Source organism: Syngnathoides biaculeatus, chromosome 9 (genome assembly GCF_019802595.1).
Source record: "Syngnathoides biaculeatus isolate LvHL_M chromosome 9, ASM1980259v1, whole genome shotgun sequence".
Classification (NCBI taxonomy): Eukaryota; Metazoa; Chordata; class Actinopteri; order Syngnathiformes; family Syngnathidae; genus Syngnathoides; species Syngnathoides biaculeatus.
Window position 1 is genome coordinate 24,848,927 of NC_084648.1, and position 27,224 is coordinate 24,876,150.

General features: G+C 43.2%; 1 protein-coding gene across 1 annotated transcript in view; it reads left to right on the top strand.

Annotated features, from left to right (window-relative positions):
• The window catches only part of LOC133506189 (microtubule-associated tumor suppressor 1 homolog A-like), a 56,596-nt gene that overhangs the window by 4,918 nt on the left and 24,454 nt on the right, over positions 1-27,224 (top strand). The window contains exons 2-3 of the mRNA XM_061830086.1: positions 8,868-9,056; positions 10,943-11,107. Of these exons, the coding sequence (XP_061686070.1) occupies positions 8,868-9,056; positions 10,943-11,107 (354 nt within the window). The remainder of the gene's footprint in view (positions 1-8,867; positions 9,057-10,942; positions 11,108-27,224) is intronic.

Sequence of the window (27,224 nt, forward strand, 5' to 3'; positions counted from 1 at the left end):
GGAAGTTTCAGACTGGCACAGATGTAGAAAAAGTAGAAAAATTCAAAAGATTCAAAAAATTCTGTGCGCATGCTCATTTATTCCAATGGGACTTTTCAGCACAGGGGAGCGGTCAGACTGTCACACCTGGATCGAACCTGGACCTCAGAACTGTGAGGCCATCACTTTATAGCTGATTCACCATGCCACCAATTGTTGTTGTACTGTTCATAAAGCAAATTGTTTGTATACTATTTGGAGGAGTCACTGATAGTGTAGTGGTACACATGCCTAACTGGTGCGGGCACCGTGGGATTGATTCCCACTCAGTTATGGTGTCAGTATCTGCCCTGTGACTGATTGTCGACCAGTTCAGAGTGTAGTTCACCTTTTGCCTGAAGCTAGCTGGGATAAGCGCCAGTTCTCCCGTGACTCTTCTGAGGATAAGCGGCATGGATGATGGATGGTTACTATTTGTTCACAGGTGCCTCACATACTGTTGTAATCATGTTGTCTAATATTTATGTTTCCTACTTGTCAGTGAAGGCATCATTCATGGACTTCCTTGTCCATGCATCCATTTTCTTAGCCGCTTATCCTCCCAAGGGTCACAGGGAGTGCTGGAGCCTATCCCAGCTGTCAACAGGCAAGAGGCAGGGTACACCCTGTGTCAGGTTTAAAAGCTTGACTCTCTATTAAAAGAAGGCGAACGAACAAGGCTTCAAGTTTTACTTGCTGCAAGGGGAGCGACAGGACTTCCCTGCTTCCAACCAACTCCAACTTGTGTCTCCTTGCAGCTTCTTTTTATTCAGTGAATCACATGATGAGTTTGTGTGTGAGTGTGTCACAACCATTGAAGGCTTGCGACACATAAACTAAGACGTGTCAGACTGTTTGATTGTTTTCATCTGTTAGAATGATTACATCAAGTTAGATTGATTACATCAACACAATGAGTTCAAAGGTACAAGCTTGGTAGTGATGTGTAACCAACTACAGTTTGAGCAAAATGAGAACATATGGATGATTATTTAACACACTGAACTGGTTGTCAGCCAATCGCAGGGCAGATAGAGACAAACAGCCACACTCACAATCACACCTAGGGGCAATTTAGAGTGTCCAATTAATGTTGCATGTTTTGGGGATGTGCGAGGAAACGGGATTGCCCAGAGAAAACCCACACAGGCACGGGGAGAACACACAGACTCCACACAGGCGGGTTCGGGATTGAACCCGTGACCTCGAACTGTGAAGCCAAAACTTTCCAGCTTCCCCACCATGCCGCCACCTGACTTCCTTGTGTGTTTCTTAAACATGCAATGTTGCATTTAAAATACGGTTCTGTCACAAAGGGGCACATTTAACAACTTTAAAAAGTTGCACAAATAACACAATGGAGGACATGGGTGTTGACAGTTACATACAGTTAATCTTTGTTTAGTTTGCAAAGATTTCAATTCCACAGCAAAAAATGCTGATGTAACGCTTGCTAAAATGGTGGTTTGGTGGGCGTCAGAGTCGAGCCCTGTATATAAGGCTGTCGCTATGAAACTTAAAGCAGAACCAATCGTTTGAGGCACCTCATGAAGTGTTGGAACAACAATATAATGGCACATCACTTTTTCTGAACTTATCGTAGCGCTTTTGGGCCTTGACAATTTAGGAGGGCACTCAATGAAATACTTTGAAATTCAGAATCTTACCACCAGAAAATGAATGAAAGACTTAGACTTACATGAGTGGTGTTTCTACTTTTTCAATGGCATCATGACAGACAAAACGATCATATTGTATAATGTATAATTCACAATACACGTCTTTCATGACTTTTATTATAAGCATTCCGTTACTATAAGTACCTTTCCTACCTGATTGTCAGGGATAAATCATATGGCTCTACTGCATGTATGACCCACATGAGGTGTCCATTTCAACTCAAGTTATCATATGTGGTTCCCTGCCCTATGAAAGGCTAAGTCTCTGTCCATCAATGAAAACAGAAAGTTAAAATATTTGTCCAAACAAGGTAAAGAGCATTGGACCTCATATTTTGTTTTTTTTTTTTTAATTGTGAAATTGACTTTGTATTAACTTAGCTGTTAATGTTGAGATAATTGAATACAAAATGAAGACCTTTTTTCTTATGTATTTTTTTATATTGAATATGGACTGAAAAAAATGTGGTTTTGTTTACACATGTTTTTTAACTCCTGACTTGTATTCTCCAGTTCTTACTTCACATTGATGCCTGGGGTAACACAAGCCAGCTGCTTTCTCTGATCTAATGTGTCCTTAGAAATGAAACCAAATGAAGCCAGATGTTTCCTGCTGGCCTCAGTCACTTAGTAGACGTTTAACTGCCTACATCAACAGAGGGTCTCTTTTTCACGTGACATAATATAACTGAAGTGAAAACAGAAATTCCATTTATTCTTGTTTCTCCCTTTGCCAGACAGGATAGATTCAGAAAGAATGTCTGTAAGAGATTTGAATTGTGTATTTGGATCAGTTGCAAGCAGGCAAAGCAACAATTCAACTGAATTTAAATGCAGAATAAATGACTGTTGGAATTGGAATTCGAATAGGAAGTGATTGTGACCCAAGTTGCCAAAACATCCCCCACAACTTGATAAGATGCATTCTTCAATGTGGCCCAGCTGTGTGACAGCCACTGGGAGGACACCTGGTGTATGTCAAGTGGACCTTAAATTAATTAGCAGGTTCCCTCTAAATCTACAGTCATCAAAGAGTCATTTTCTTTGTTTGAACTGAAAATGACAAAAGGTGGGACCCTCTCTCCAGAGAGACCAATCTGGGACGGATTGACAATGCAATCCATTGCAATAATCCCTCATTTTTCATGGTTGTGGAACAGAATCCCGCGCGAAATGTGGAAAATCGTTAAGTAGGGCTCCCCTCACCACACACAAACACAACTTGGGAATTTTCATGTATTTGTATATGGGTACTAGAATGATTAAAATATCCATCCATTATTTTAGCCACTTATCCTCATGAGGGTAATGGTAGTGCTGGAGCCTATCCCAGCTGTCAACGAGCAGGAGACAGGGTACACCCTGAACTGGTTGCTAACCAATCGCAGGGCACATTAAGACAAACAGCCGAACTCACAATCACACCTAGGGGCAATTTAGAGTGTCCAATTAATGTTGCATGTTTTTGATGTACAATATTTTGATATTCATATACGAGTGAAGGGACTTTTTCAGCTCTTTAGAAAACCTTCTTTCTCGGCTCGGGTATCTCTTTTGGCTCCCAAGCGGCTTTTGAGATTCTGTTTTTGCTTCAATTTAGATTATTACCAATTATGGTGTAGAATCATGTTCAAAATGAATCATTCATGAAAAAAGTTATCTTTTACTTCATTTTCCATATTGCTTATCCTCGCTAGGGTCATGGGCATGTTGGAGCCTATCACAGGTGAATGTAGGCAAGAGGCAGGGTACCGCCTGAACTGGTCATCAGCCAATTCTTAAATTAAAATATGTAGAACAAAAAGAATAAAATCATCACCCAGATAATTTGTTTTTCATCAAGCATGGCATCAATAAACATCCACTAGCTCAGTTTTGAGGAGCTGATGTGGTTTCCGCAACAAGAAATTATCTCCAACATTTTGGAGAAGATTCTCTTAGAGAAGACTGACGGCGCCGTCAATGGCACCTTCAAATCACTTCAATTACTTGGTCTTTTTTCTCCCCATTAGACTATTTATGGGTGGATGGTTCTCATGTACCTGTGTAGGTTATTTGTGGAGCTAACTCAATAAGAGATACATTTATTTCTCTTGCAGACCTCTACTTTTATCTTATCAATAACATTGAAATGGGTCCAGAATGTATTTTTTCCTGCTGTCACTAATTTTCCTGACATTCTTTTCCAGTGAGTTTGTGCCGACTTTCCTTGTGGCCACTTTTTCCTCATCTCCCTCCTGACTCTGTTCTCCTGTTAATATGCGGAAGTGCCAGCCCTCCCACCTCTGCTCAGTGTAGAACAGAACCGATGCAATATTGACCAACCACGTGCGGCTTGAAGAGAAAACAGTGACAGGGAAAAGGGAAAAGGGGAATAAAAGCAGCTTCTCTTCTGAAACCGATCGTTTGCATCAAAGAACAGGAAATTTTGTTGACTACCACACTTTACTACCATATATGATTTGTTTGTCCAAATACTCCTGATACGATTGCCATCAAAGTATTATTTTGTTTGAATGTACTACCAAGTTATCAACTGAATATAAAAGTGTTTCTGTTCATTGCCATTAGAAGTGAATTATCCTAATCTCGAATGAACAATACAAACTTTCAGGTTTCCCCAGACTCCACATCACATTAGAGCAGCCGTCTTCACCAGTGGTCCCTAGCTTTTCAAATTCCAACTCAAAATCTTGAGCTACTCCCTAACTAGCCTTTGGGGTGTGTGGGCGACCAGTTTTAAATCCTGACTCAAAGCTTCCTGTTAAAGGGTTACCTTCCAACCTTATTGTTTCACCACTGGAATGCAATGAGAAGAACGGACCCACAAGCAAAGGTGAGCTCGTGATGCATTCACCCTCCAACCAAATTTTCTTGTGAGCGCGGGTGGTTGTGCATGCTGGATGTGTACCTGTGCATGTCCTGACATCAACACTCTCTTCCTTTTTTTGAGGTCAAGGGGCACATCTGGTCAGGATATAGAGAACACAGGCACGTGACCATTTTCAGGACAATTAATGGAACATTGTCTCTTTCAAATGAAGGATGATGAAGTTTTTAACTAGTCAATTTTTTTTCATCATTTTCTTAAATGAAGTCACAGTACAGTTCAGTAAATATATTGTACATCACTACCACTTCTTTTTCTTTCGGCTAGTCCCGTTAGTGGTCGCCACAGCATGTCATCTTTTTTTCATTTAAGTCTATCTCGTGCATCTTCCTCTACAACACCCACTGTCCTCATGTCCTCCCTCACAACATCCATCAACCTTTTCTTTGGTCTTCCTCTCGCTCTTTTGCCTGGCAGCTCCATCCTCAGCACCCTTCAACCAATATAATTTTGTACATCGCTACCATGTGAACACCAATTAAACATCTCAGTTTCAAAAATGCTTTTGTAGTAAGTTAAGTATGAAGACTTTGTCTCCAAGGATTTAAATGTAGGCTGAGTGGGGGGAGGGAGGGGAATGAAAGTTGGACAAAAAGAAAAATGATAAGGCAGCAATTACAAAAGTATCATGTCCACACTGTACCATTTGTCATTAACTACCCGACATTGAATCATTCTTCATAAGCGATCATGAAAATTTACTCAATTGTTTTTTGTTCTCTAAACGATATATAGTAGTGGTCTTTAATGTTCAGAATGTTAGCCCCATAGGGCTGGATTATCAAACTTGTCGTGCGGAGAAGATCGACCCAATTCTACAATAAATTGAAGGTTTTGAAAATTCACATTCGTGGCAAAGCTGGATCTGGAAATTAGACAATTGCTTCATTCACTGCAAAATGAGAAATCTTTCTAATTTATTGTCATACCCACCAACCAATTACTTTTTCACCAAGTTATGTTTTGACTGGTGCAAGGACAAAATGGTACTACAATTGGTTTCCGACCATTTCAGGTTGTACCCCGCCACTTGTGCCAAGACAGCTGGGATAGGTTCAAGCACGCCCCCGACCCTAGTGAGGAGAAGTGGTACAGAAAATGGATGGGTGGTTTGATGACAACTGGAATTACACATCCCAACAACAAGTATCTTTTTATTTCAGGAAAACATTATATGTGTTAATTTAGCAAAATGTGTGTTCAATACATTTGTGTCATGGTCCGGCTGGTCAAGCCCTGGCTGTGTGGGTTCCGCGCGGTCACGCTGAATGGGAGGCGCACGCTTGCGCCTCATGCTGGCTGATTGTCCCCGGTGTATAAAGGACCATGGGGATAACTGGGATAACTCATGCCCCGTTCCTGCACTACCGGACCTCTGATCATCAACCCATGTGTACCGACCTCCGCCTGTTCTCCGACCGACCCCGTAAGCCTGACTCCTTTGACATTCCTGCCTTCTCTGATCGATCTCCCGTGTACCGACTCCTGCCTGCCCACGGACCTGCTCTCTACGCCCGACGTCCTGACTACTGCTGCTGCACCTGACTGCCTGCGTGATCCCCGACCTTGGAACAATAAACGTTTTTCCCGAATTACCTCTGCATCTCCCGAGTCCTGCATTTGGGTCCTCCCTCCGTCTCGATGGGTCATGACAGAACGATCTGGCCAAAACAGGACCTAGCAGGAAAGACCCGGTGTCGCCAAGACCGACGCAAGGTAGACCGACTGCCGGAGGATCAAGCCTGCCCGATCCGGGTAGACTCCATGATGTCCTCTCCTTCCATGTCACATGCCCCGTCTGCAAGTTATGAATACGTCCGGACCATGACCTGATATTCCAGCACCTGATATTCTTTTGGACTCTGATTTTTCGGACTACAAAGAGGACCATGATTTGTATGACAAGCTGCCTGAGCACAACCCAGATTATTTCGATTATGAATCTCTTCACCCGGTCGTTAATCCCAGTCAGTTTGTTTCACCTCCCCGCGTTTCCAGCTTCCGAGTGTCTTCGCCCGGTAGATCCGAGACCTCCAATCCCTTTGTGGGAAACCGCTTGACCATCTATCCGGGACCTCTGCGTGGCGGCCAGAGGAGACGCCCAGACCAAGTTGTGCCTCCCGCTGCACATCAACAAAGACACCGTCCTCGTCCATCCACTCCTCACCGGCAGCGGAGGGAGGAGGGGTCGCCAAATCACAAGTGTTCTGCCGCGAAATGCGGGCGGAGATAGAGTGGCAGAGTGCCGAACTGGCGGCCCTCACGGCCCATGTTCGGCAGGGATTGGAGAATCAGTCGAGCTACGTCGACATTGCGATTTCAACAGACTCATTGCCTCCTCTCATTGACGCTGCAGTGGCGACGGACCCGCTATCGAGCAAGGTTCACCTCGCTGTGGCAACGGACCCACCGCCGCGACCATTCCCACTTCACGGTGGCAACAGCTCCACTGCAAGCGCAAGTTGCGGTTGCCACTGATCCACTACTGAGCCAAGCGCACATTGCAGTGGGAACGGATCCCCCACCTAGCCACGCCCATGTGGCAGGTTTTGGCTGTTTCACTGCAGGCTCACGCTGCGGTGGCCACTGATCCGCTGCCGAGCCGAGCTCACGTGGCAGTGGAGACAGATCTGCCGCCGCCTCACGTTGCTGTCCAGGAGTTTGCGACGTCACGGTCCACGGCCGCTCCACGCTCCTGCTTCGTCGGTGACTGGCACGCCCACACGTTCCCGTCCAGGAGGTGGCGATGGTTCGGCCGCCGTCTCACGTTGCTGTCCAGGAGGTGGCGATGGCACCATTGCCGCCTCAAGTTCCCGTCCAGGAGGTGGTGATGGCGCCGCCCCCTTCTCACATTCCCATCCAGGAGGTGGCGATGGGGTCATCGCCGCCTCATATTCCCGTCCAGGAGATGGTGATGCTGCCGCCGCCTCACGTTCCCGTCCAAGAGGTGGCGATAGTGGCGCCGCCACCTCACGTTGCTGTCCAGGAGATGGCGACGGATCCCAGCCGCCTCAGGTTCCTGTCCAGCAGACGGCGGCGAGGGTTCCCCAGCTGCTTCAGGTTCCTGTCAAGCAGACGGCGACGAGGGTTCCCCAGCCGCCTCACCCTCCTGTCCAGGAGTAACGGCGGCCGTTAAACGCTCCTGTTTCGTCAGAGACCGGTCCACGGCCGCCTCACACTCCAGCCTCGTCGGCGACCGGCCCCCCGCCATCCCACGCTCCTGCTTCGTTGGCGACCGGTCCACGGTCATTCCTCGTTCCTGCTTCAACGCCGACTGGCACGTGGTCATTCCACGCCCCTGTCTCGATGGCAACAGAGGATGGCGACGGCTCATTGGCATCCTCATATTCCTGTCCACCAGACGGCGACAGAACCACAGCCTCGTGCTGGCTGATTGGCCCCGGTGTATATAGGACCATGGGGACGATTGGTCCGGCGCCAGATCGTTGCAACTCATGCCGTGACAATTTGTTAATTTGTACATTTTGTTGTTCTTATGATCCAATATATGTAACACTCAAGTTGAAGCCACTTTCTAATTTAGTAACAAATCTGACCATATCAAGATCCAGAACATATTTCTTACACTATCCATGACAGATTTACAAGGTAACAAGTTAAATTGCTGTGTGTGACTATTAACATATTTTGGACCTCATGGCAACATTGGACTTTGATGGATAGGAATAATTTGGGGGGGGAGTATTTTGTTCTTGGAAATTTATCATTTTCATGTTTTCCCGGGCAGCACAGTGGCTCAGATGGTAACGTGTTGGCCTCACAGTTCTGAGGTCCCAGGTTCAATCACTGTGTGGAGTTTGCATGTTGTCCCCGTGCTTCCGTGGGTTTCCTCTGGGAACTCCGGTTTCCTTCCACATTCCAAAAACATGCAACTTTAATTGGACACTCTAAATTGCCCCTAGGTTTGATTGTGAGTGCGGCTGTTTGTCTCTATGTGCCCTGCGCTTGGTTGGCAACCAGTTCAGGGTGTACCCCGCCTCATGCCTGTTGACAGCTGGGATAGGGTCCAGCACTCCCCGCGATCCTAAGCAGCAAAGAAAATGGATGGATGGATGGATGGATGTTTTCCCAATTAAAACACAATCAACTTTTTTATTTGCTCTACAATCACGATTTGTAGTAACGATTATATCAATTAATTATGCTCTAGCTGTCTCATTCCTGAACCTTTGACTTAAGTTTGTTCTCCATCTAAATTGCAATGTTTTACAACATTAGCAACAAGCCGACAGAGCAATTAAACAATCTGTATTTTTCAGCTTCTCCAAAATCTTCATGTATTGGTACCAGGTCGGATGAGAGGGCCAACAGAAGCAATCTCCCAGTAGGCAGAAAAAACTTGGGTCCCACTAGATCCTGTGACGTCGTTAACTGTTTTAACAGCACTTCTGTTCCTGCTGCAGTGAGACGCAAAGCTCTGTCACCGCAGTCTCAGACAACATTCACAGGTATGCTCACTTGAGTCGGGATCAGAGCACATCCATCTTGGAGGCAAAGGTCAGCATGGGTGAAGCATTCTGATGCTCAACAAATGTTTGATAATATTAGTTTTCTGTCAACAAAAAATACACTAATCCCTGAAACCAAAGCATACTCTCACACTATCAAAAAAAAAAATAAATGCAAGCACGCACTGTCTCACACACACAAGCATAGTCGACAATAAGCGTTATAGACGGTATGTCACATCGGGCAGTGTTTGGTAATCTCAAGGTCCCTTACCATCCAAATAATTTTTTGCACTGTTTTGTGAGTGGCGACATGGAGGCAGAACTGTAGCCTCTCAGTTTTGAGGACCAGGGTTCAAATCCTGGTCCCACCAGTGTGGAGTTTGCAACCCTAACCCTTCTCCTCGACCCTGTGTGGGCTTTCTCTAGGCATTCCGGTTTCCTCCCAAATCCCAAAACATGCGTTAATTAGAGTCTAAATTGCGCCTTGGTGTGATTGTGAATGCCACTTTTGTCTGTCTCCATGTGCCCTGTAATTGGCTGGCAACCATTTCAGCGTGTACCCTGCCTCCTGCCCGATGACAGCTGGGATAGGCTCCAGTGAGGATTAGCGGCTCAGAAAATGGATGGATATTAATGAAAAATCCAGTTGTCTTATTTGCAAGACATTTTACTTAAACAATAAACATCAGAATGAATAGTAATGAAAATTCTGCTGAGGAACCTTGAAAGACATGACTCAGTTTTAGATCTTTAGAGTTGTATGCTACAACTTCAACACTTTTCTAAATGGGATTATGTCCTTCCACTTGGCTTTTGCTACCCAGTCAGCTAGACTTTCTCACACTTCTAAGTTCAAATGCGGCATCCCCTGTGTTCTTCCCATGCCTTTGTGGCTTTCCCCCGAGTACTCTTGTTTCCTCCCACATTTAAAAAACAATACGCATGCTAGGTTGATTGAAAGGCTAAATTGTCTGTATGTGTGAATGTGAGTGTGAATGGTTGTTTGTTTACATGTGCCCTGTAATTGGCTGGCAACCAGGTCAGGGCGTACCCTGCCTGTCGCCCATAGTCACCTGGGATAGGCTTCGAACTTAGTGAGGATAAGTGATATGTAAAATAGACGGATAATCAGAGTGCTGTCCTGTTTCAATATCCATCCATCCATTCTCTTAACCGCTCATCCTCACAAGGGTCACAGAAGTGCTAGAGCCTACCCCAGCTGTCAACGGGCAAGAGGCAGGGTAGACCCTGAATTGGTTGCCAGCCAATCGCAGGGCACATTGAGACAAACAGCCGCAGTCACAATCACACCTCCGGGCAATTTAGAGTGTCTGATTACTGATGCATGTTTTTGGGACGTGGGAGGAAACCGGAGTGCCCAGAGAAAACCCACATAGACACATTGAGAACATGCATGCCCTGTTTCAATATGATTCGAGTAAACATTTTGTAAACTAAAAGAAACAGGAAATTGAGGCAGTGTCAACAAGATGGATTGTTGATTTGCTAAGTCTAGGTAGCAACTGTGAAGAGACATTGTGAATAGAAAAAAAATTAAACCAAAATAAAATGAACAGGATTCTTATTGCAATTCATCTTTTATTGATTTGTTCATGGTGTAAATGATTCATTGTTTTTATTGGGTTGTAGCGGAAACAAACCAGTTTCATCAAGATTGAAAAACCACAATATATCGTGCAATCTTACATTGTAGATGACTTGAAAAAGATAAAAGGTTATGAATCCAGAAAAACATTTTCATTGTGTTGAATGAAATTAGAACTCAGTGAGGGTGGACTTAATTTTGGAATCTTCCTCCCTCACTTGCACCATTTGAATAAAACCTGCAATGGGATTCAACATATTGTGTGTCCTCCTTACAGGTCTGAAGATCCTCTCAGTCCATAACCACAACACGGCCAAGACAGCAACAGCTTATCAAACAGCCAAAACATCTTCATCTGTTCATCAGTTGCCAACAAAGCAGGCATTCCATTATCTATTGCATAAGAGTGGCTCGGCAAGGGTCAGCGAGCTTAATGGAACAGGTAAGAAATTATGTAAGATATTGTCAGGTTTATCAATTAGACATTCATTAAATTGGACAAAAAAGGAAGCAAAGACACCAGTTCAAGTTTGAGAGCTCGCAAGGATAGAGGAGAGGAACTGTCTCGTACAATTCGCCACTGTACTCTCTGATTATTCTTTCCTCAGCACCTCTATTTATTTAGTTTTAAGACGCCCCTTATTTACATGGATGTTACAAAAAGGAGACGGCAAGCAGAAAATAGTTGGAAACAAAATGTACTTGTTTGTTTATGTGTCTGCATGTGTGTGGAAGATTGCTGAGTACATGTGTGGTCATCATTTCTGTAACAAGCAGCAGGTGCTCCCGTTTCTAACAGTTCTGATGATTAGATGTTTTTGTTCATGCTATCTCCTGCTAGGTGGCTGCTATGGTATCTAGAGCAGAGCAAAGCATTTTTTTATTAGAAGCAGCTGTAATTATATTCACAATTATTCCTACAAATATTCAACTGCTGAGATACAAGAGTACAGAAGGCCGTTTTTATCCCAAGCCTTATTTATGGTTTTAGACTTGTTTTTGAATTTAGTTTTATTCAACAAACGGTCGTTTCTTTTGGACATCTGCGCACAAACTTGATCTTGCAGTAATCGAATGGTGTCACTCTTATCGCTAGTCACAATTTTTAAGGAATCAGGTTTGTCCTTTAGTCAGAGCAAGAGCCCAACTGCTTTTGAGGTTCGAGCCAAGATTCTCAACGTAGCTGAGACATGTTTCTGTCAGTGCTTTGCTGGTAACCACTTTACAGAAATGTCCTCACTGTGCATTGGTATTTGCTATATGGAGATGACACACTTTCTACTTTTTGTATCAGTTCATACAAGATCATCATTAAAACTGAGCCACATCACCGTGTGTTCCGTGTAGATGGAAGTTTATACAACCATAATTAGTATCCTTCTGCAGTTCCTCTATAATTATTTCACTGCTCCCAGGACACACTCGTGCAGGCAGAGTTTAGAGTGGGGCCACATTTGCAGTAATATTTAATTTCTAGTTCCTCTTGGAGTGTGGTTTTATGTGTTAACTTAGCATGTTTGATGCAATGTCACACACACACACAAAAAATAGAAAACCAATTAGATCATTTGGAGGAAAAAAAGTGCAACATCTTGGCTGAAAGGATGTAGAGTTAATATGCCTGAACATTCATTCATGAGTCACTGTGTAAGTGAAGCTTGGACCTTTATTGGCAACCTCTCTCCATGTAGAGGCTCTGATTTTAGCCAGATCGTCTGCGTCTGACTGTCTCCCTTATGTGGCCGCCTTTCGCAGTCTCTCTGCGGTTGTGGGAAGCTACTAGTCACTAAAAAGCTATTGGCTGTTCACTCACACAAAACTTCAGAGGCTTCAGTCATGCGTCTGATTCTAGCATTTTACAGATCTCTTCCGACAGTGGTTTTCAGTGTGGGCTTCATTTTTCTTTCTTTAGCTCTTTTTGACAAATTTGAATGTCGACTGTGTTGATTTTGAAAGGCTCTAATTTTAAAGACCACTTGGATTGTGCTTTTGAAAAGTCTGCTGAGAGTGCTATGATTAAATAATAAGCAATTGTCAGCTAGTTATTGCACCAGCACATATACTTTATCAGCACTTTAGTTTTCAGCAATGATAATAAGGCACCGATTTATGCTCTGTAAAATGAGTACCTTGCGACTATTGTAGATATAAACTTTAATGTTTTTAATTCTGATATTTTATTCAATGGTTTATTGCAACGGCAAGCTAAGGCTAACGATGAGCTGAGGCTTGCGACAAGCTAACGCTATCGACAAACTAATGCTTACAAGGCCTACATTGGACCACAAGGAGGAAGACTACAATAAGGACACTTACCACACACAGAGTGAAATTAAATAACCAATGACAAGCTAAGGCTAGCGAGGCCTACATTGGACAACAAGGTGGAAGACTACAACGAGGACTGTGAGGACTTACAGGATGCTGGACAAGTGGACACATTCATCAACTTCAACTTTCTCCACTCCTGCTGTGTGAAACACTGCAGAGACATTGTAGTTTGAATCTCTTTTATCTCTCTTTTTCTTCTATGTTCATATGTGTTCGGACCCTTACTTAAATTTAGCCTAGGTAGTATGTGAATTGTGTACCTTGTGTGTTGATTTTCTTTATTTAATTGTCTTGATTTGACTATTTGCAGCCCTATGGCGGGCACAAGCGAGTGCAATCTGTAGGCCGGTCCCAAGCCCAGATAAATGCAGAGGGTTGCATCAAGAAAGGCATCCAATGTAATACTGTACCAAACACAAATGAGCGTTCATCAAACACATCCCATACCTAACGCCCAACCCCGGAACTTTGAGGCACAGATGTTGGTGGACTTCGCAAAATGAATGGAAATGGCAGTAGTGAACACTTTTTCCAGAAGAGGCAGCAACATATAGTGACCTACAAGAGCAGAGGTAGAAGCACACAGGTGGATTATATTCTGTGCAGATGATGTAATCTATATAATCTGAAGGAGATCACTAACTGTAAAGTAGTGGTAGGGGGGAAGAGTATAGCTCAACGACACAGGAAGGTGGTGTGTAGGACGACTCTGGTGGTGGGTAGGAAAATTAAGAAGACAAAGGTAGAGCAGAGAAGCAGGTGGTGGAAGATGAGAAAGGAAGAATGCTGTGCGGCCTTCCGGAAAGGGGTGAGACAGGCTCTCGATGGACAGGAGGAGCTCCTGGAAGACTGGACTACTAACGCCAAAGTGATCAGAGAGACAGGCAGGAGAGTACTTGGTGTGTCTTCTGGTAGGAAAGGGGAGAAGGAGACTTGGTGGTGCAACGCCAAAATACAGGAAGTCAACAAGGAAAAGAGATGAGCAAAGAAGTGGGACAGTGAGAGGACTGAGGAGAGGCGAAAGGAATACATTGAGATGTGACGGAGGGTAAAGGTAGAGGTGGCAAAGGCTAAGCAAGAGGCTTATGACGACATGTACACCAGGTTGGACACGAAAGAAGGAGAAAAGGATCTCTACAGGTTGGCCAGACAGAGGGATATAGATGGGAAGGATGTTCAGTAGGTAAGTGTGATTAAGGATAGAGATGGAAATGTGTTCACTGGTGCCAGTTATGCGCTGAATCGATAGAAAGAATATTTTGACAAGTTGATGAATGAAGAAAATGACAGACAAGGAAGAGTAGAAGAGGCAAGTGTGAAGGACCGGGAAGTGGCAATGATTAGCAAGGAGGAAGTTCGAAAGGCACTACAAAGGATGAAAAATGGAAAGGCAGTTGGTCCTGATGACATACCGGAGAAGGTGTGGAAGCAATTTGGAGAGGTGGCTGTGGAGTTTTTGACCAACTTATACAAATGAATACTAGCAGGTGAGATGAAGAATGAAGGATAAGTGTGCTAGTTCCCATTTTTAAGAACAAAGGTGACTTGCAGAGCTGTAGCAACTATAGAGGAATAAAGTTGATGAGCCACACAATGAAGTCATGGGAAAGAGTAGTGCAGGGTAGATCCAGGACAGAAGTCAGTATCTACAAGCAACAGTATGGTTTCATGCCTCGAAAGAGGCAGAGATGTTGTCTCCAAAAATGTTTGGGAGACAAGGTTCAAGAGAGCAGACTCCGATGGTTTGGACATGTCCAGAGGCGTGAGAGTGAGTATATTGGTAGAAGGGTGCTGAGGATTTGGCTCCCAGGCAAAAGAGCGAGAGGAAGACCAAAGAAAAGGTTGATGGATGTTGTGAGGGAAGACATGAGGACACTGGGTATTAGAGAGGAAGATGCACGAGATAGACTTGTATGGAAAAAGATGACACGCGGTGGCGACCCTAACAGGACAAGCCGAAAGGAAAAGAAGAAGATTCAATGGTTTATTTATTTAATTGTCCAAACTTGCCTTGTGAGGATAATCGGCTCAGAAAATGAATGGATGGATGGATGGATGGATGGATGGATGGATGGATGGATGGATGGATGGATGGATGGATCTGGCCAATGCTTTTGTATCCATCCCCCACACTGTTAACTGGACATCCTGAAACATCTTTCATGTGCCTGACTCTTATCTCAAACATGGTTACAAACTACTTCAAATATAACAGCAGCATAAAATATCAATATTATTATTGTTATATTAATATACATTATCCTGGCAATCTTTGGAAGTGGCCATTATGGCTGTCTCCCTGTCTCCCCTCCAACTCCCTTTGGGCTTTTACCATGACGATGGAAGTGATCATCAGAGCATCGAGATGAGGTGTTGGAGGAGAGTGTCAGCAGCCCGGACAGCAACTACCTCCAATTTGTGCCTATAGGCATGACATGACCACCCTTACATCAACAAGTTGCCAGTACCAAAATGCCTGTTGGCTAAGCTTCATTCAAACATTACTCGTGCATGTATGTAGCTGTAGCACGGTGTGTCCAGGAGCATATGAATTATCAAAGGAAAGCTCCTTACCTAAAGATTTTACATCATGTCAGATTCCGCTTATCCGCAGAATTAATCGGGAGAAATGTCCTGACCGACTCTCCATTTAAAGGGTTAAACTACCCCTTTAACCCAGCCGACACTAACGCCGTGCATGCAGGGGGACGGGAGCTTCTTAAGTCGGTGTCGAGATGAATTCGCCTTGGTGAACTAACTGCCTTTAGTTTTGCAGAGCCAATCCGGTCTGCCCTCACTTATCAATCCTTATCGAGTAACCTTATAGACTAAAAGGGTGACAAAGTGATCGCTCCGCTTTTACAGCACCTTCATCTCTTATGAATCGATTGCACTTGTCATTGTCCTAGTAAATGTAACAATCATTGTTAGGATCGTACGGATTTGTTTTTATATTAAGCTGGAGTTTATCAGTGAGTGACTGATTAAAATGGAATTCACGACTAGATGTTGTTAATGTCATTGACGATCGATCTTTAATGAGGATGAATGGTAAAAGATGAGACAATTTATTATAAGACTGACAACGATAGATGAAAGTGGAATTTTAAGTATTTAATAAAATGATGAAAATTGTTCAGATAACATTCATTACATGACAGTTACTCCCGCCAGATGCGGGGTACGATTGCATTGTTAAGGCAAAATCCGATGTTAATTGAACATAAATCAATAAAAGGAAAAATGATTAATATGATGACACTGATGGTAAGTAGGATGAAGTAAAGGATAAATGTAGTAAAAAATAATAAAAATGAAGCAAGATTAAAGGCATTCAAAAGCATTAGAAAATCGGGAAGGTATACATTTTTGAGTGAGCCTTTTAGGAGTGATCAAATCCTACGAAGCTCAAAGCCTAATTTAATAATAAGGAATTTTAGGATTAAGGATTAATTGTCAAGACAACTTGCCCTTCTTAGGTAACCACGTAATATCGATGGTATTATCCTGCCATTACCTTATTATAGTAGTTGTTTTGCTCGTGCCCAATCGAAAAAGAATAACTCAAAAATAAGCATCCCAAGTTGCTCGAAGACCTCTCCCTGCCAGCTTGTCCTACCACTATTACTCCCTGCAGAAAGGCCCTTCTGTCTCCTTGTCTGAAATGCATCCTGTTGATGTCTTTGTCAAAAACAAGATGTGAATACAAAGATATGAAAACAATTGGGTTTTTAAGGTTACTGACTTTGGTATATGTATGTAATGCGGTGAGATGCTAAGTGGGAAGGCTATGTTTATTAGAGAGACCTTTGCCGTGCAGGCGATCCACTCAAGTATAATCAGGTTTGGCGACATCAGGTGTTCAAATTGAGAGTTGGTTCTAGGGCTCAGCTCAACACATGAACCCGAGCCACACAAGCCAATTACTATCAACTTGCTCCATTGCTATTCGTGGCATGGCAACCTACTTGACAATCAATGTACCACCCATTCCCTTGGTAGCAGAGTTAAAAACATAGGATGGGGATACAATACAAGCCTAAAAGACGCAGATCAGACTGACGAGCTGAGGGAGGAAATCATTAAAGGCTTGTTTAGCATTGACAAGACATAGCTTTCAAGATTCCTAAAGATCTGGTTCCTTTAGTTTGGGTTGCTCTCCTGTTGGATATTGCCTCTGGTGGTCTACGAGTTTCCCTATCAGCATAGTGCTGAACCTGCAAAGGACAGTCAGTTCATGTCATGACCAGAACACAAGGATGAACCCAAAATACATGACTCACGAGACCAGGTACAGTTTGGGAAGCGTATTTATTTAGTCCACGGTCAGTACACAGGCAGGCAGACCAAACAAACAGCAGTGTCAGAGTCACCCTTCTAGGCAGGGTTCGGTACACAGAGTAAGAATAAGGACATGGAGTTGCGGGAACATGACATGAGAGTACAACGATCTGGCGAGGACCAGACCTTATGCATGGCATGGAAGTCCCTGATGAGCGAGGGGTCAACAATAAACCGGGAAGGAATCCACAACCGCTCCTCGGGACCATAGCCTTCTCAGTCAACCAGACACATACAGTGTAGAGCGGACCCCCATCCACGATACGTGGAGTAGGAGAGGGCCTGGCAGGCAGGACCAACACAGCCACCCAGCCAGGCTTGAGCAGTCTAACATGGAATCAGAATCCGTTTTAATGGCCAAGTGTGTAACAACATACAAGGAATTTTTCTCCGGCAGTCGGTGCTGCCCTGGTATGATATTCAGAACAAAGAACAATAAATAACATAGCAACAAGAACAAAGAACAAGAGGCATTTCTGCATACAGGAACTATTCCTTATAAGAATGCAAGATGTAAAATCTATACAGATAAGTGTGTTACCATCCCAGATTGGTCGAGTGGTGACCGGAATGATAACCTTTGTAATCGGGAACAGACCGATAAACCTGGGAGCAAGCTACCGGGATTCCGCTCGGAGTTGAAGGCCTTTAGCTGACAGACTCGCTGACCCACCCTGTAAACTGGTTCTGGCACCCTCTTACGGTCCACCGCGGCCTTATCTGAGTGCCCCTTGCGCAGTACCATCTGCAGGGCAATGTGTTTACCAAGCTGGACATGAGGAGTGCGTACCACCTCGTGCAGAATAGATGGGGGACAAGTGGAAAACGGCATTCAACACGCCCATGGGGCATTATGAAAATTTAATGATGCCTTTTGGACTCATAAAACCACCTGTCGTATTTTGGAATTTTGTCAATGATGTTTTACGCAAAATGTTTAACATAAGTGTTTTTGTGTACCTAGATGACATCCTGATTTTCTCCCCAGGCGAAAAATCCCATGACAGGCACGTTCGGTGCAATTATTGCATCATGACGTGTATGTCAGGGTGGAAAAGTGAGTTCCACAAACCCTCTGTATAATTGTTAGGCTTTGTCTTGGGGGAGGGAGAGATATTCATGGATCGCTGCAAGGTCAAGGTCACTCCGGAGTGGCCGTATGAAAAACATCCTTGACCTTGCAGGGATCCATGAATATCTCTACACAAAAACACTTATGTTGAACATTTTGCGTAAAACATCATTGACAAAATTCCAAAATACGACAGGTGGATTTATGAGTCCAAAAGGCATCACAAAATTTTCTTAATGCCCCATGGGCGTGTTGAATGCCGTTTTCTACTCGTCCCCCTATCTATTCTGCACGAGGTGGTACGCACTCCTCATGTCCAGCTTGGTAAACACATTGGCCCCCTTCAGGAGTTCAAAGGTCTTTGCAATTAGGGTTAGAGGGTACCTGTTCTTTATTGTAATGTCGTTCAGTCCTTGATAGTCAATGTAAGGCCGCAGGGAAGCCTGCCCTGGCCGGTGACGACGAGGGCCGGATAAGTCCTGCAGCCAGAGACTCCTCAACATATTCTTTCATGGCTTGCTGTTCCAGACCTGAAAGAGAATATAGTGGCCCGCGAGGAGCTCAGGAGCCGGGCACCAAGTCAATGGCGCACTCATATGGCCTGTGAGGAGCAAGCGACTTGGCATTGCACTTGGAAAATACTTCCATCAAGGCATGGTAACAGGAGGGGCCTGAAGACATGTCTGGCTCGTCTCGCGAGATTTGAATGGCCTCTTCCCCCAGCCCACCCCAAGAGGCACATTAGTGCGCACTTGGCTGCCCAAGACCTGATCTGTCCAGTTGACCAGTCGATATGGGGGTTATGGAATCCCAGCCATGGACTCCCTCCCGATATTATATTATAGTTCTTGGTGTCAAAAACAGAGAAGCTGATGCGTTCCAAATGAGTGTCTGGGAATGTCATCATGAGAGTCTGAGTACAGTGGGTTATTTTGCCCAGAAAGCTGCCATCCACCTTGTATGCATTACAGGGGCACGGTACCTCAAAAGTCCTGAGACCCATGCTTTTCACCAGATGTGAATTTAATAGATTGGCATCCAAATAAGAGTCTATGAAAGCTGTTCTCCTGAAACACAGGGTGACTAGAGGAAGTGCTTGGTCCGTGCTGTCCTGGATGAGGTTGAGACTCACCGTAGTCAGGGTTAGGGGTGAGGTACCAGCTAGTTTGACCGGGCAGCGGGTCACTATGTGCGCTGACTGCCCGGAGTACAAGCAGAGTCCCTCCCTTTGCCAGCATAGACGTTCCTCGGGTGACCGGCCGAGGCGGCCCAGCTGCATGGGCTCCTCCGCATCAGCAGACACACCTTGACGAGTGCCAGTGTTCCTGATACGTGAAAGGGTACTCCTCCGCCAGGTGTTGTCCTGCTCCCGATCCATGAGTCTCTTGTCAATTTTTAAAGTGAGAGCAAGTGAGTCCCTGAATAACTGAGAGACAGAATTCTGGCAAGATGCAGATATGTTTACAAAAAGAATTCTGCTGCACTTAAGGTTCCTAAGAGCACAGTGGCCTCCATAAGACTCTAATGGAAGACGTTTGAGAGGACCAGTACCCTTTCTAGAGCTGGTCACCCACCCAAACTGAACAATCGGGGGAGAAGAGCCTTGTTGAGAGAGGTAAAGACGAACTCAAAGACCACTCTGGCTGAGCTCCAGGTATCCAGGTGGGAGATGGGAGAGAGTTCGAGAAAGTCAACCATCACTCCATCACTAAAGCTCTCCAGCAGTCAGGGCTTTATGGCAGAGTGGCCTGACAGAAGCCTCTCCTCAGTGCAACACACATGAAAGCCCACATGGAGTTTGATTTAAAAAAAAAACACAAAAAACAAACAAAAAAAAAAACACCTGCAGGATTCTAAGATAGTCTGTACGTACATGGCTGTATTAGGTCAAAAGAGTGCTTCTATTAAATACTGAGAAAAGGGTACAGTTCACTTTTCCAAACTCAACACTTATTGCTGAATATTAATTATTAATTATTATTAACCAATAAAGGTTTCCTTTTGTTGATTTTTTTTTTTTTTTTTAAGTGGAGATTCAATTACCTACCGCTTTGTTTTAGCTATTTTTGTCATTGACATTAACATTCCAACTCATGAACTGGGAGCAAAACATCTAATCATTAATTTTCTGAATAAAAACTGAATGTGCTGTCATTACTACCTACATCTTTGCATATGAGGCAAATCGTCATGTTATCTTTACAGATACAGTAGATGCAATGCATCTTGGCATATTTTTTATGTTTTGAAAGCACTCTGGAAGGAGTGGTAAAGTGAGTTTGGGATCAAATAAAGCAGTTAACTTTTTGCTGTTGTTAAAGTTTAGTTGACACAAAGTATCAGTTTTTGCCATAAAAACAGATAATTGTCGAAGAGTAGACATGTTCTGAATCAATATTGTGGAGATTTAAGTAAACATCAGCAAATGAGCAGGATATGGACATTTTAAACCTGACAGTTTTAACATCTTTGATTAAGATCCGGTTTAAGATAAATGACAGATGAACAGTATATGGGTGCCACGGTTGAACAGTTGTAGAGCCTTAGCCTCACAGTTCTGAAGGCCTGGGTTCAAATCCCACCCTGCCTGTGTGGAGTTTGCATGTTCTTCCCGTGGCTGCATGGGTTTTCTCCGGGTACTCCAGTTTCCTCCTACATCCCCCAAAACATGCATTAATTGGAGACTCTAAATTTCCCCGAGGAGTGATTGTGAGTGTGACTGTTGCCTGTCTCCAAGTGCCCTGCGATTGGCTGGCAAGCAGTTTAGGGTGTATCCGCCTTCTGCCGGAAAACTGCTGGGATAGGCTCCAGCACTCCAGTAACCCTCGTGAGGATAAGCAGCTAAGAAAATGGATGGATGAATGATTTTTATCTGGATTTAGGTCCAGTCGATGGTACCGCTTATCCTCATTAGGGTTGCCAGAGTGCTGAATCCTATTCCAGCTGACTGGGTAAGTGGGTACACACTGGACTGGTCACCAGCCATCGCAGGGCACATGTAAACAAACGCATTCACATTCGCACCTATTGGCAATTTTGACCCCTCAATCAATCTACCACATGTTTTGGGGATGTGGGAGAGAACTGGAGTAAAACCCACACAGGCACAGGCAGAACATGCAAACACCACATTCAAACACGGGTCGAGATGTGCTAACCAGTTTATTTTTTAATGGTTCCCCATTATGTTCTATTATTAAAACAAAAGGTATAGCTGGAGAAGAATAGAAAAACTGAGAAAGGGGTCTTGAAAAGAATAAAGAGAAAGATTGGGAGAGTAGATGATTGGGGAAGATTATTCAAATCCCAGCCAGTCCCCTCCCCCTCTTCTCCATTCCCCTTGCTCTGTTTTTGTGTACCGGCTTTCTGTAGCTCCAAAACTGCAGCAAAATAGCTTTGGACTGCGCTGTGTCACATAGGTTTTGTTTCATTCTTTGTGACTAAATGAAAATGGAGTTTGGCAGAGTTGTTTGTTTCCAGCGTGTATAAACGGAGACGGATTACAAACCAGCTGGTCTCTCCTCCCATTTCTCCCTCCCTTCTAGCAGGTCGTCAATACTAATTTGTTCCTTCCTCATTTGCTCTCTCTTCCTCACCATCTTTTCTCACCAGATGGCTCGCTACCAACCTTGACAGCTGGGAAATCGACAGCTCATTTGCCACCATTTTCTTTTCTTCAAGCAGTGTACCTCCGAATTTTTAGATTGCTTTTTGTTGTTGTTTTCTGTGAGGTCTCTGTGGCATCTACTTGGATGTAGTGAAGGACAGTGGAACGGATTTTCACTTTAATTCATTTTTTTTCTTCATCCATATAGTTCTTTAGTACAGAATCAAGGATATAAATATAATTTTGAATTTGAGATGATGTACTTTTCTTCATTAATTTAATTCATATCAGAAATGGGACATTTTTTACTTGTCATTCAATTTGTCCAACTGTATATGGGCAGATTACAAGAAGGCAGCAAGGGCAACTGCTAAAGAAATCAAAGAGGTGAGAGGTGTGTTTTGCTGAGACAACTGAACGGCAGCAGGAAAAAAAAAAAATCACTGCATCTTCAAGCCACTTTCATTGAACTGAAGAGGATTTTCAATTGTGGAGGACGAACATAGAAGATGTTATGGTCTCCAAGACTATCACTGTCAGACTTCCATGTGAAGCTGACAGCCAAAGGTCTTTTCCGAAATCTTCAGCTGCTGTCCGGATACAGAAAGAACACAGTGGTCTTCCACGCAGGTCTGCAGATGTCACTGTCATCTCTCTCCCCTTAATCATCCCGTAAGCCACCTTGTTGTTGATATGATCGAACTCCAAAACATTTGAGAAAGGTGTGACTGATTGTCACTCATCCTTCTGGTTCATCCTTTTCCTGTGAGACCACTTTGCCTTGTGTTGTCATACAATGACATCCCTTTAATTTGCCCTCATCCAACATACAAAGAGAAGATAAATATGTTCATGTTTAAGGAGAGATTAGCTATCAAAGAAACTCATGCTTTGGGAATTATTTCATGTTGCCAATAAGAAATATTGCAGTATAAACCAATGGCTGCGGGATTTACAGTAAGTCTTTTGCTCAGGCCACATCTACATGTAGGCTATGTGTCTTTCTTACATAATATTTTTCTATTTTTTGTTATATCTGTAATGGTAGTTTCTGTTATTTTCCAGTTTTCTTCATATTTACTTAAAACCTGCCTTTTAAAACAGCCACTTGTCTCTCATCGCCTGTCCATTGTTGCTTCAAGCTGTGGGGCTTTTTATTATTCAGTGTACTGTACCAGCTTTGACAGCCATTGTGGCTATGTACTTAGATCCAATAGAGCCAGGCGTTTTCTTTGCACTGCGCGCGCCTGTGCGCATTTTCATCCGCTTTTCACATGAGTGCTTCAGCTGTGGCGTGATAAATAGTTATGACTGGGCTCTCCTTTTAGCTGTGCTACTGAAGCTTCGAAGGGACAGCAAGTGACTTACATAAATGTACTACTAACTAACCAAGGACCTCCATGTGGCTTTTCCGAATTCATCCACTGAAAACGGTTTCTCATTGTGGAAGGCTGTGGCTGTTGTTGTTACGTATATATACTGTATACACTTTTGCTGTATTCATTTAAAGGGGATCAGGGTTTCAGTTATATTGGCCACATTTTTAAGGACATCTTTATAGTTGCTTGAGTCTTTTAAGTTGGTTGTTTTTTTTTTCTTTCTCGGTTAAATATGTAAGGTGTTGTAAAAGAATAAACAATATAACAAAAAGGAAATCCTCTTGTACAGTCTTCCATAATGCAACACTGCATACGTTACTGCATTGTGTTACCGGCTACTATATATCAAACTCTGTCAATGTTTCTACATATGGATCACATTCAACAGTCTGTCGTGGTGTATCACAAGCGTCTAATGGGGATGTACATCCCTACACTTATGTTCAGTTTACCAAGGAATGTAAAAAAAACAATCTTAGCAATTAGCCCTATTTGGTAATTACTTAACCTTTGACAACACAGGTGCACCATCACTGTGTGACTTGTGATCTAATTCATTCCTCCAGAGCCATCTGACCCCAGCTCCACGTTTGCCTACTATGTTTTTCTCCGTCTGAGCTCCACAGACCTACTTTCCCACTGCTGCGTTCCATCAGCCTAAAATGTAGGTTATAGAGGCTTTAGTTAGTGGATGCACATAGTCACACACGCGCACACTGTGATTCATTTGAGGCCCGTCCAGTCGTACAACCGTTAATCTGAAGTCGAGTTGTCCCTAATGGAGTTGCAGATGAGGGCATTAGAGGATGTATCTGCTAAACTGACTGGAAAATTTTCCAATGTCAGAGACAAATGTAATATTTTTGGCACTGTTTGGAGATGTTCTCTGTGAAATTAAAGTGCATTGGTGTGCTTTTGATCAAAAATCCAATTCAAAATGTGCTTGTCCAGAGCCAAAGTCCTTGATTAAAACATCAGGATTGTATCAGCATTCAAAGTGGGTCATGCTGTATTATAATTTTATTTATTACTAGACTGTCCCCATTTGTGTTTTTTTTAATTATTATTATTATTATATGTTTATGTTGAAACCGGCACAGTGGCTCAGCTGTAAAGTGTTCTGAAGTCCAGGGTTCAATCCTGGCCGCACCTGGATTTTGGAGTGAAGTGGCGTTCGCATGTTCTCCCCGTGCCTGCATGAGTTTTCCCGGGCACTCTGGTTTCCTCCCACATCCCAAAAACACGCAACATTAATTGGACACTCGAAATCTCCCCTAGGTATGATTGTGAGTGCAGCTGTTTTTCCTCTATGTGCCCTGCAATTGGATGGCATCCAGTTCAGGGTGTACCCTGCCTCCTGCCTGTTGACAGCTGGGATAGGGTCCAGCACACCGTGACCCTTGTGAGGATAAGCAGCTAAGAAAATGGATGGATGTTTAAGTTGAACTTACAGGTCATGTATTGTTTATATTCTGGACAGACAGTGACACTATTTGTTTTTCTTAGAATAGTTGTATGTGGGAATGCGTAGATTATGTAAACTCTTATTATTGTTGCCATCAGGTGTCATTACAAGACTTCTTGTTTGTTACACACATGGTTATCAAACTTTTAAAATAAAATGTAGAACTGATTATTAACATAAACCCCTTTATTTGTTGCATGTTCTGCAAGATTCTGTCCTCAAGATTTTTAGAGAAACATTCTGTGACTGACGAGTCAAAGATATAACTTTTGGGAAAATGTGGTGTCCTTTCACATCTGGTGTAAAAACAGCAGAGCATTTGAGAAAAAGTACATTTTGCCAACAGTAAAGCATGGTTGTGGCAGTGTGCTGGTCTAGGCTGCTTAGCTGCCTCAGGACCAGGACAACTTGCTGTGATTGATGGAAAAATGAATTCTGCTGTGTGCCAGAAAATCCTAAGGAGAATCTCTGGCCATCAGTTCATGCCCTCAAACTCAAGTGCTCTTGAATCATGCAGCAGGACAACGATGCAAAACATGCCAACAAATACACCTTTGAATGGCTTAAAAAAAAAAAAAAGGATTGGAGTGCCGAAGTCAAAGTCCAGATTTAAATCCAATTGAAATGCTGGGGTGTGACCTTAAATGGGCAGTTCACAAAATTCCTCCAGAGCGCTGTGAAAGACTCATCACCAATTACAACAAGCGCTTGATTTTAGTTATTTCTACTGCTCGCGCAACCCGTTATGAGGTTCAGGGGGCAATTACCTTTTCACAGAGGGTCAGAAACCTTTGTTTTTTTTTTTGTGTGCCTTAAAAAATTGAATTGTCATTTGAAAACTTGATTTTGTATATGATTTGGCTGTTTCTCTGTGATATTAAAATTTCTTTTATGATTTTAAACTTTTATGCATTAAAAAATGAAATCAGGAAGGGCGCGAATACTTTTTAACGACACTGTACAATTCCCTTGGCACAGAAATTATTTTAGACAAATTGACTTGTTTTTAATATTTAATTTATTTGTTTTGTCAAGATTTTTTTCCCAGAGAACAACAATTTAAAAGCAACGTGCTGATATTTATTTGCTAATTTTCATCCAGCCATCTATTCATTTTCCGCATCGCTTATCCTCACATGGGTCATGGGTATGCTGGCAACTATCTGAGCTCAGTCTGGGAGAGAGGCGTGGTAGAAATGGAACTCCTCACCAAACAATCGCAGGGCACATATAGACGAACAATCATTGACACTGATGCACACCTACAGGCAATTTAAAGCTTTCATCTAACCTACCATGCTGTAGGAGGAAACCAGAGTACCTGGACAAAACCCACAGAGACGTGAAGAGACATGGAAACTTCACACAGGTGAGGCTGGATTAGAGACTTTAGCAGCGAAGAGACAATAGGAGGCAGAGATGGACGTGGCAGAAATGAAGATGTTGATGTTCTCTTTCGAAGTGAGCAGGTTGAATAGAATTATAAATTAGCTCATCAGCGCTATTGCAAGCATTTCTGTTACCAAAAATCAACAACAGTTGAAGAGCCCATTACCCTTGATTTCTGATTCCAAAAGTAGTTCATAAATTCGATGTGTAAATATAATGATGCGATTGAATGTTCCTTATGGTTTCAGTTATAATGGCCCTCTTAGGGAAACCATAACTACACTGAAAGTTTGATGCCCTGATGTAGAATGATGATGGAGATGCTGCTGCCAGTCAACAGAGCTAGCAGACCAGTTTATTGACGATTGTCCATTCAAAATACAAATGATACCTTAAGAAGACAAAATATTGTGCTCCTCCACTCCTTTTTATTTTACCTCAACTAGCCCTTCCTGCTACCTCTTTCCCTCGCGTCACTATATACTAAGGGTCGATAGAAAATAAATTTTTATATCAGCCATCCATCCATTTTCTCAGTCACTGTTAGCATCTTGTACTTGGGCGATATTCACACCAGTCACCTTTTAAGTACAGGAGGCAGATTAGATTATCTTGGAATTCATGGATGCTAGCTCACCCTCAAAATGCAAAGAGAGATGTGAAAGCGTAAGCTGTGCTCCTGCACTACATGAAGCATTCCTCCACCACCACCCAGATCCAGAGAAAACACACAAAACAATTGAACAGTCATTTTATGTATTGTTCTACATATTCACATATGGAGATATTTTTTTCTTTTGAGATGGAGGGAATTACTGTACAGCTGTTCTGTCCTGTGTATATTGTTTCTGTGTTAAAAACATTCAGTTAAGTCTTTTTCCCTGGTCATAATAAGAATTTATAATTGGTATAGATTACAATGAAAATCAATTTTCTTAGGTGCTTATCCTCACAAGGGTCATGGCGAGTGCTGGA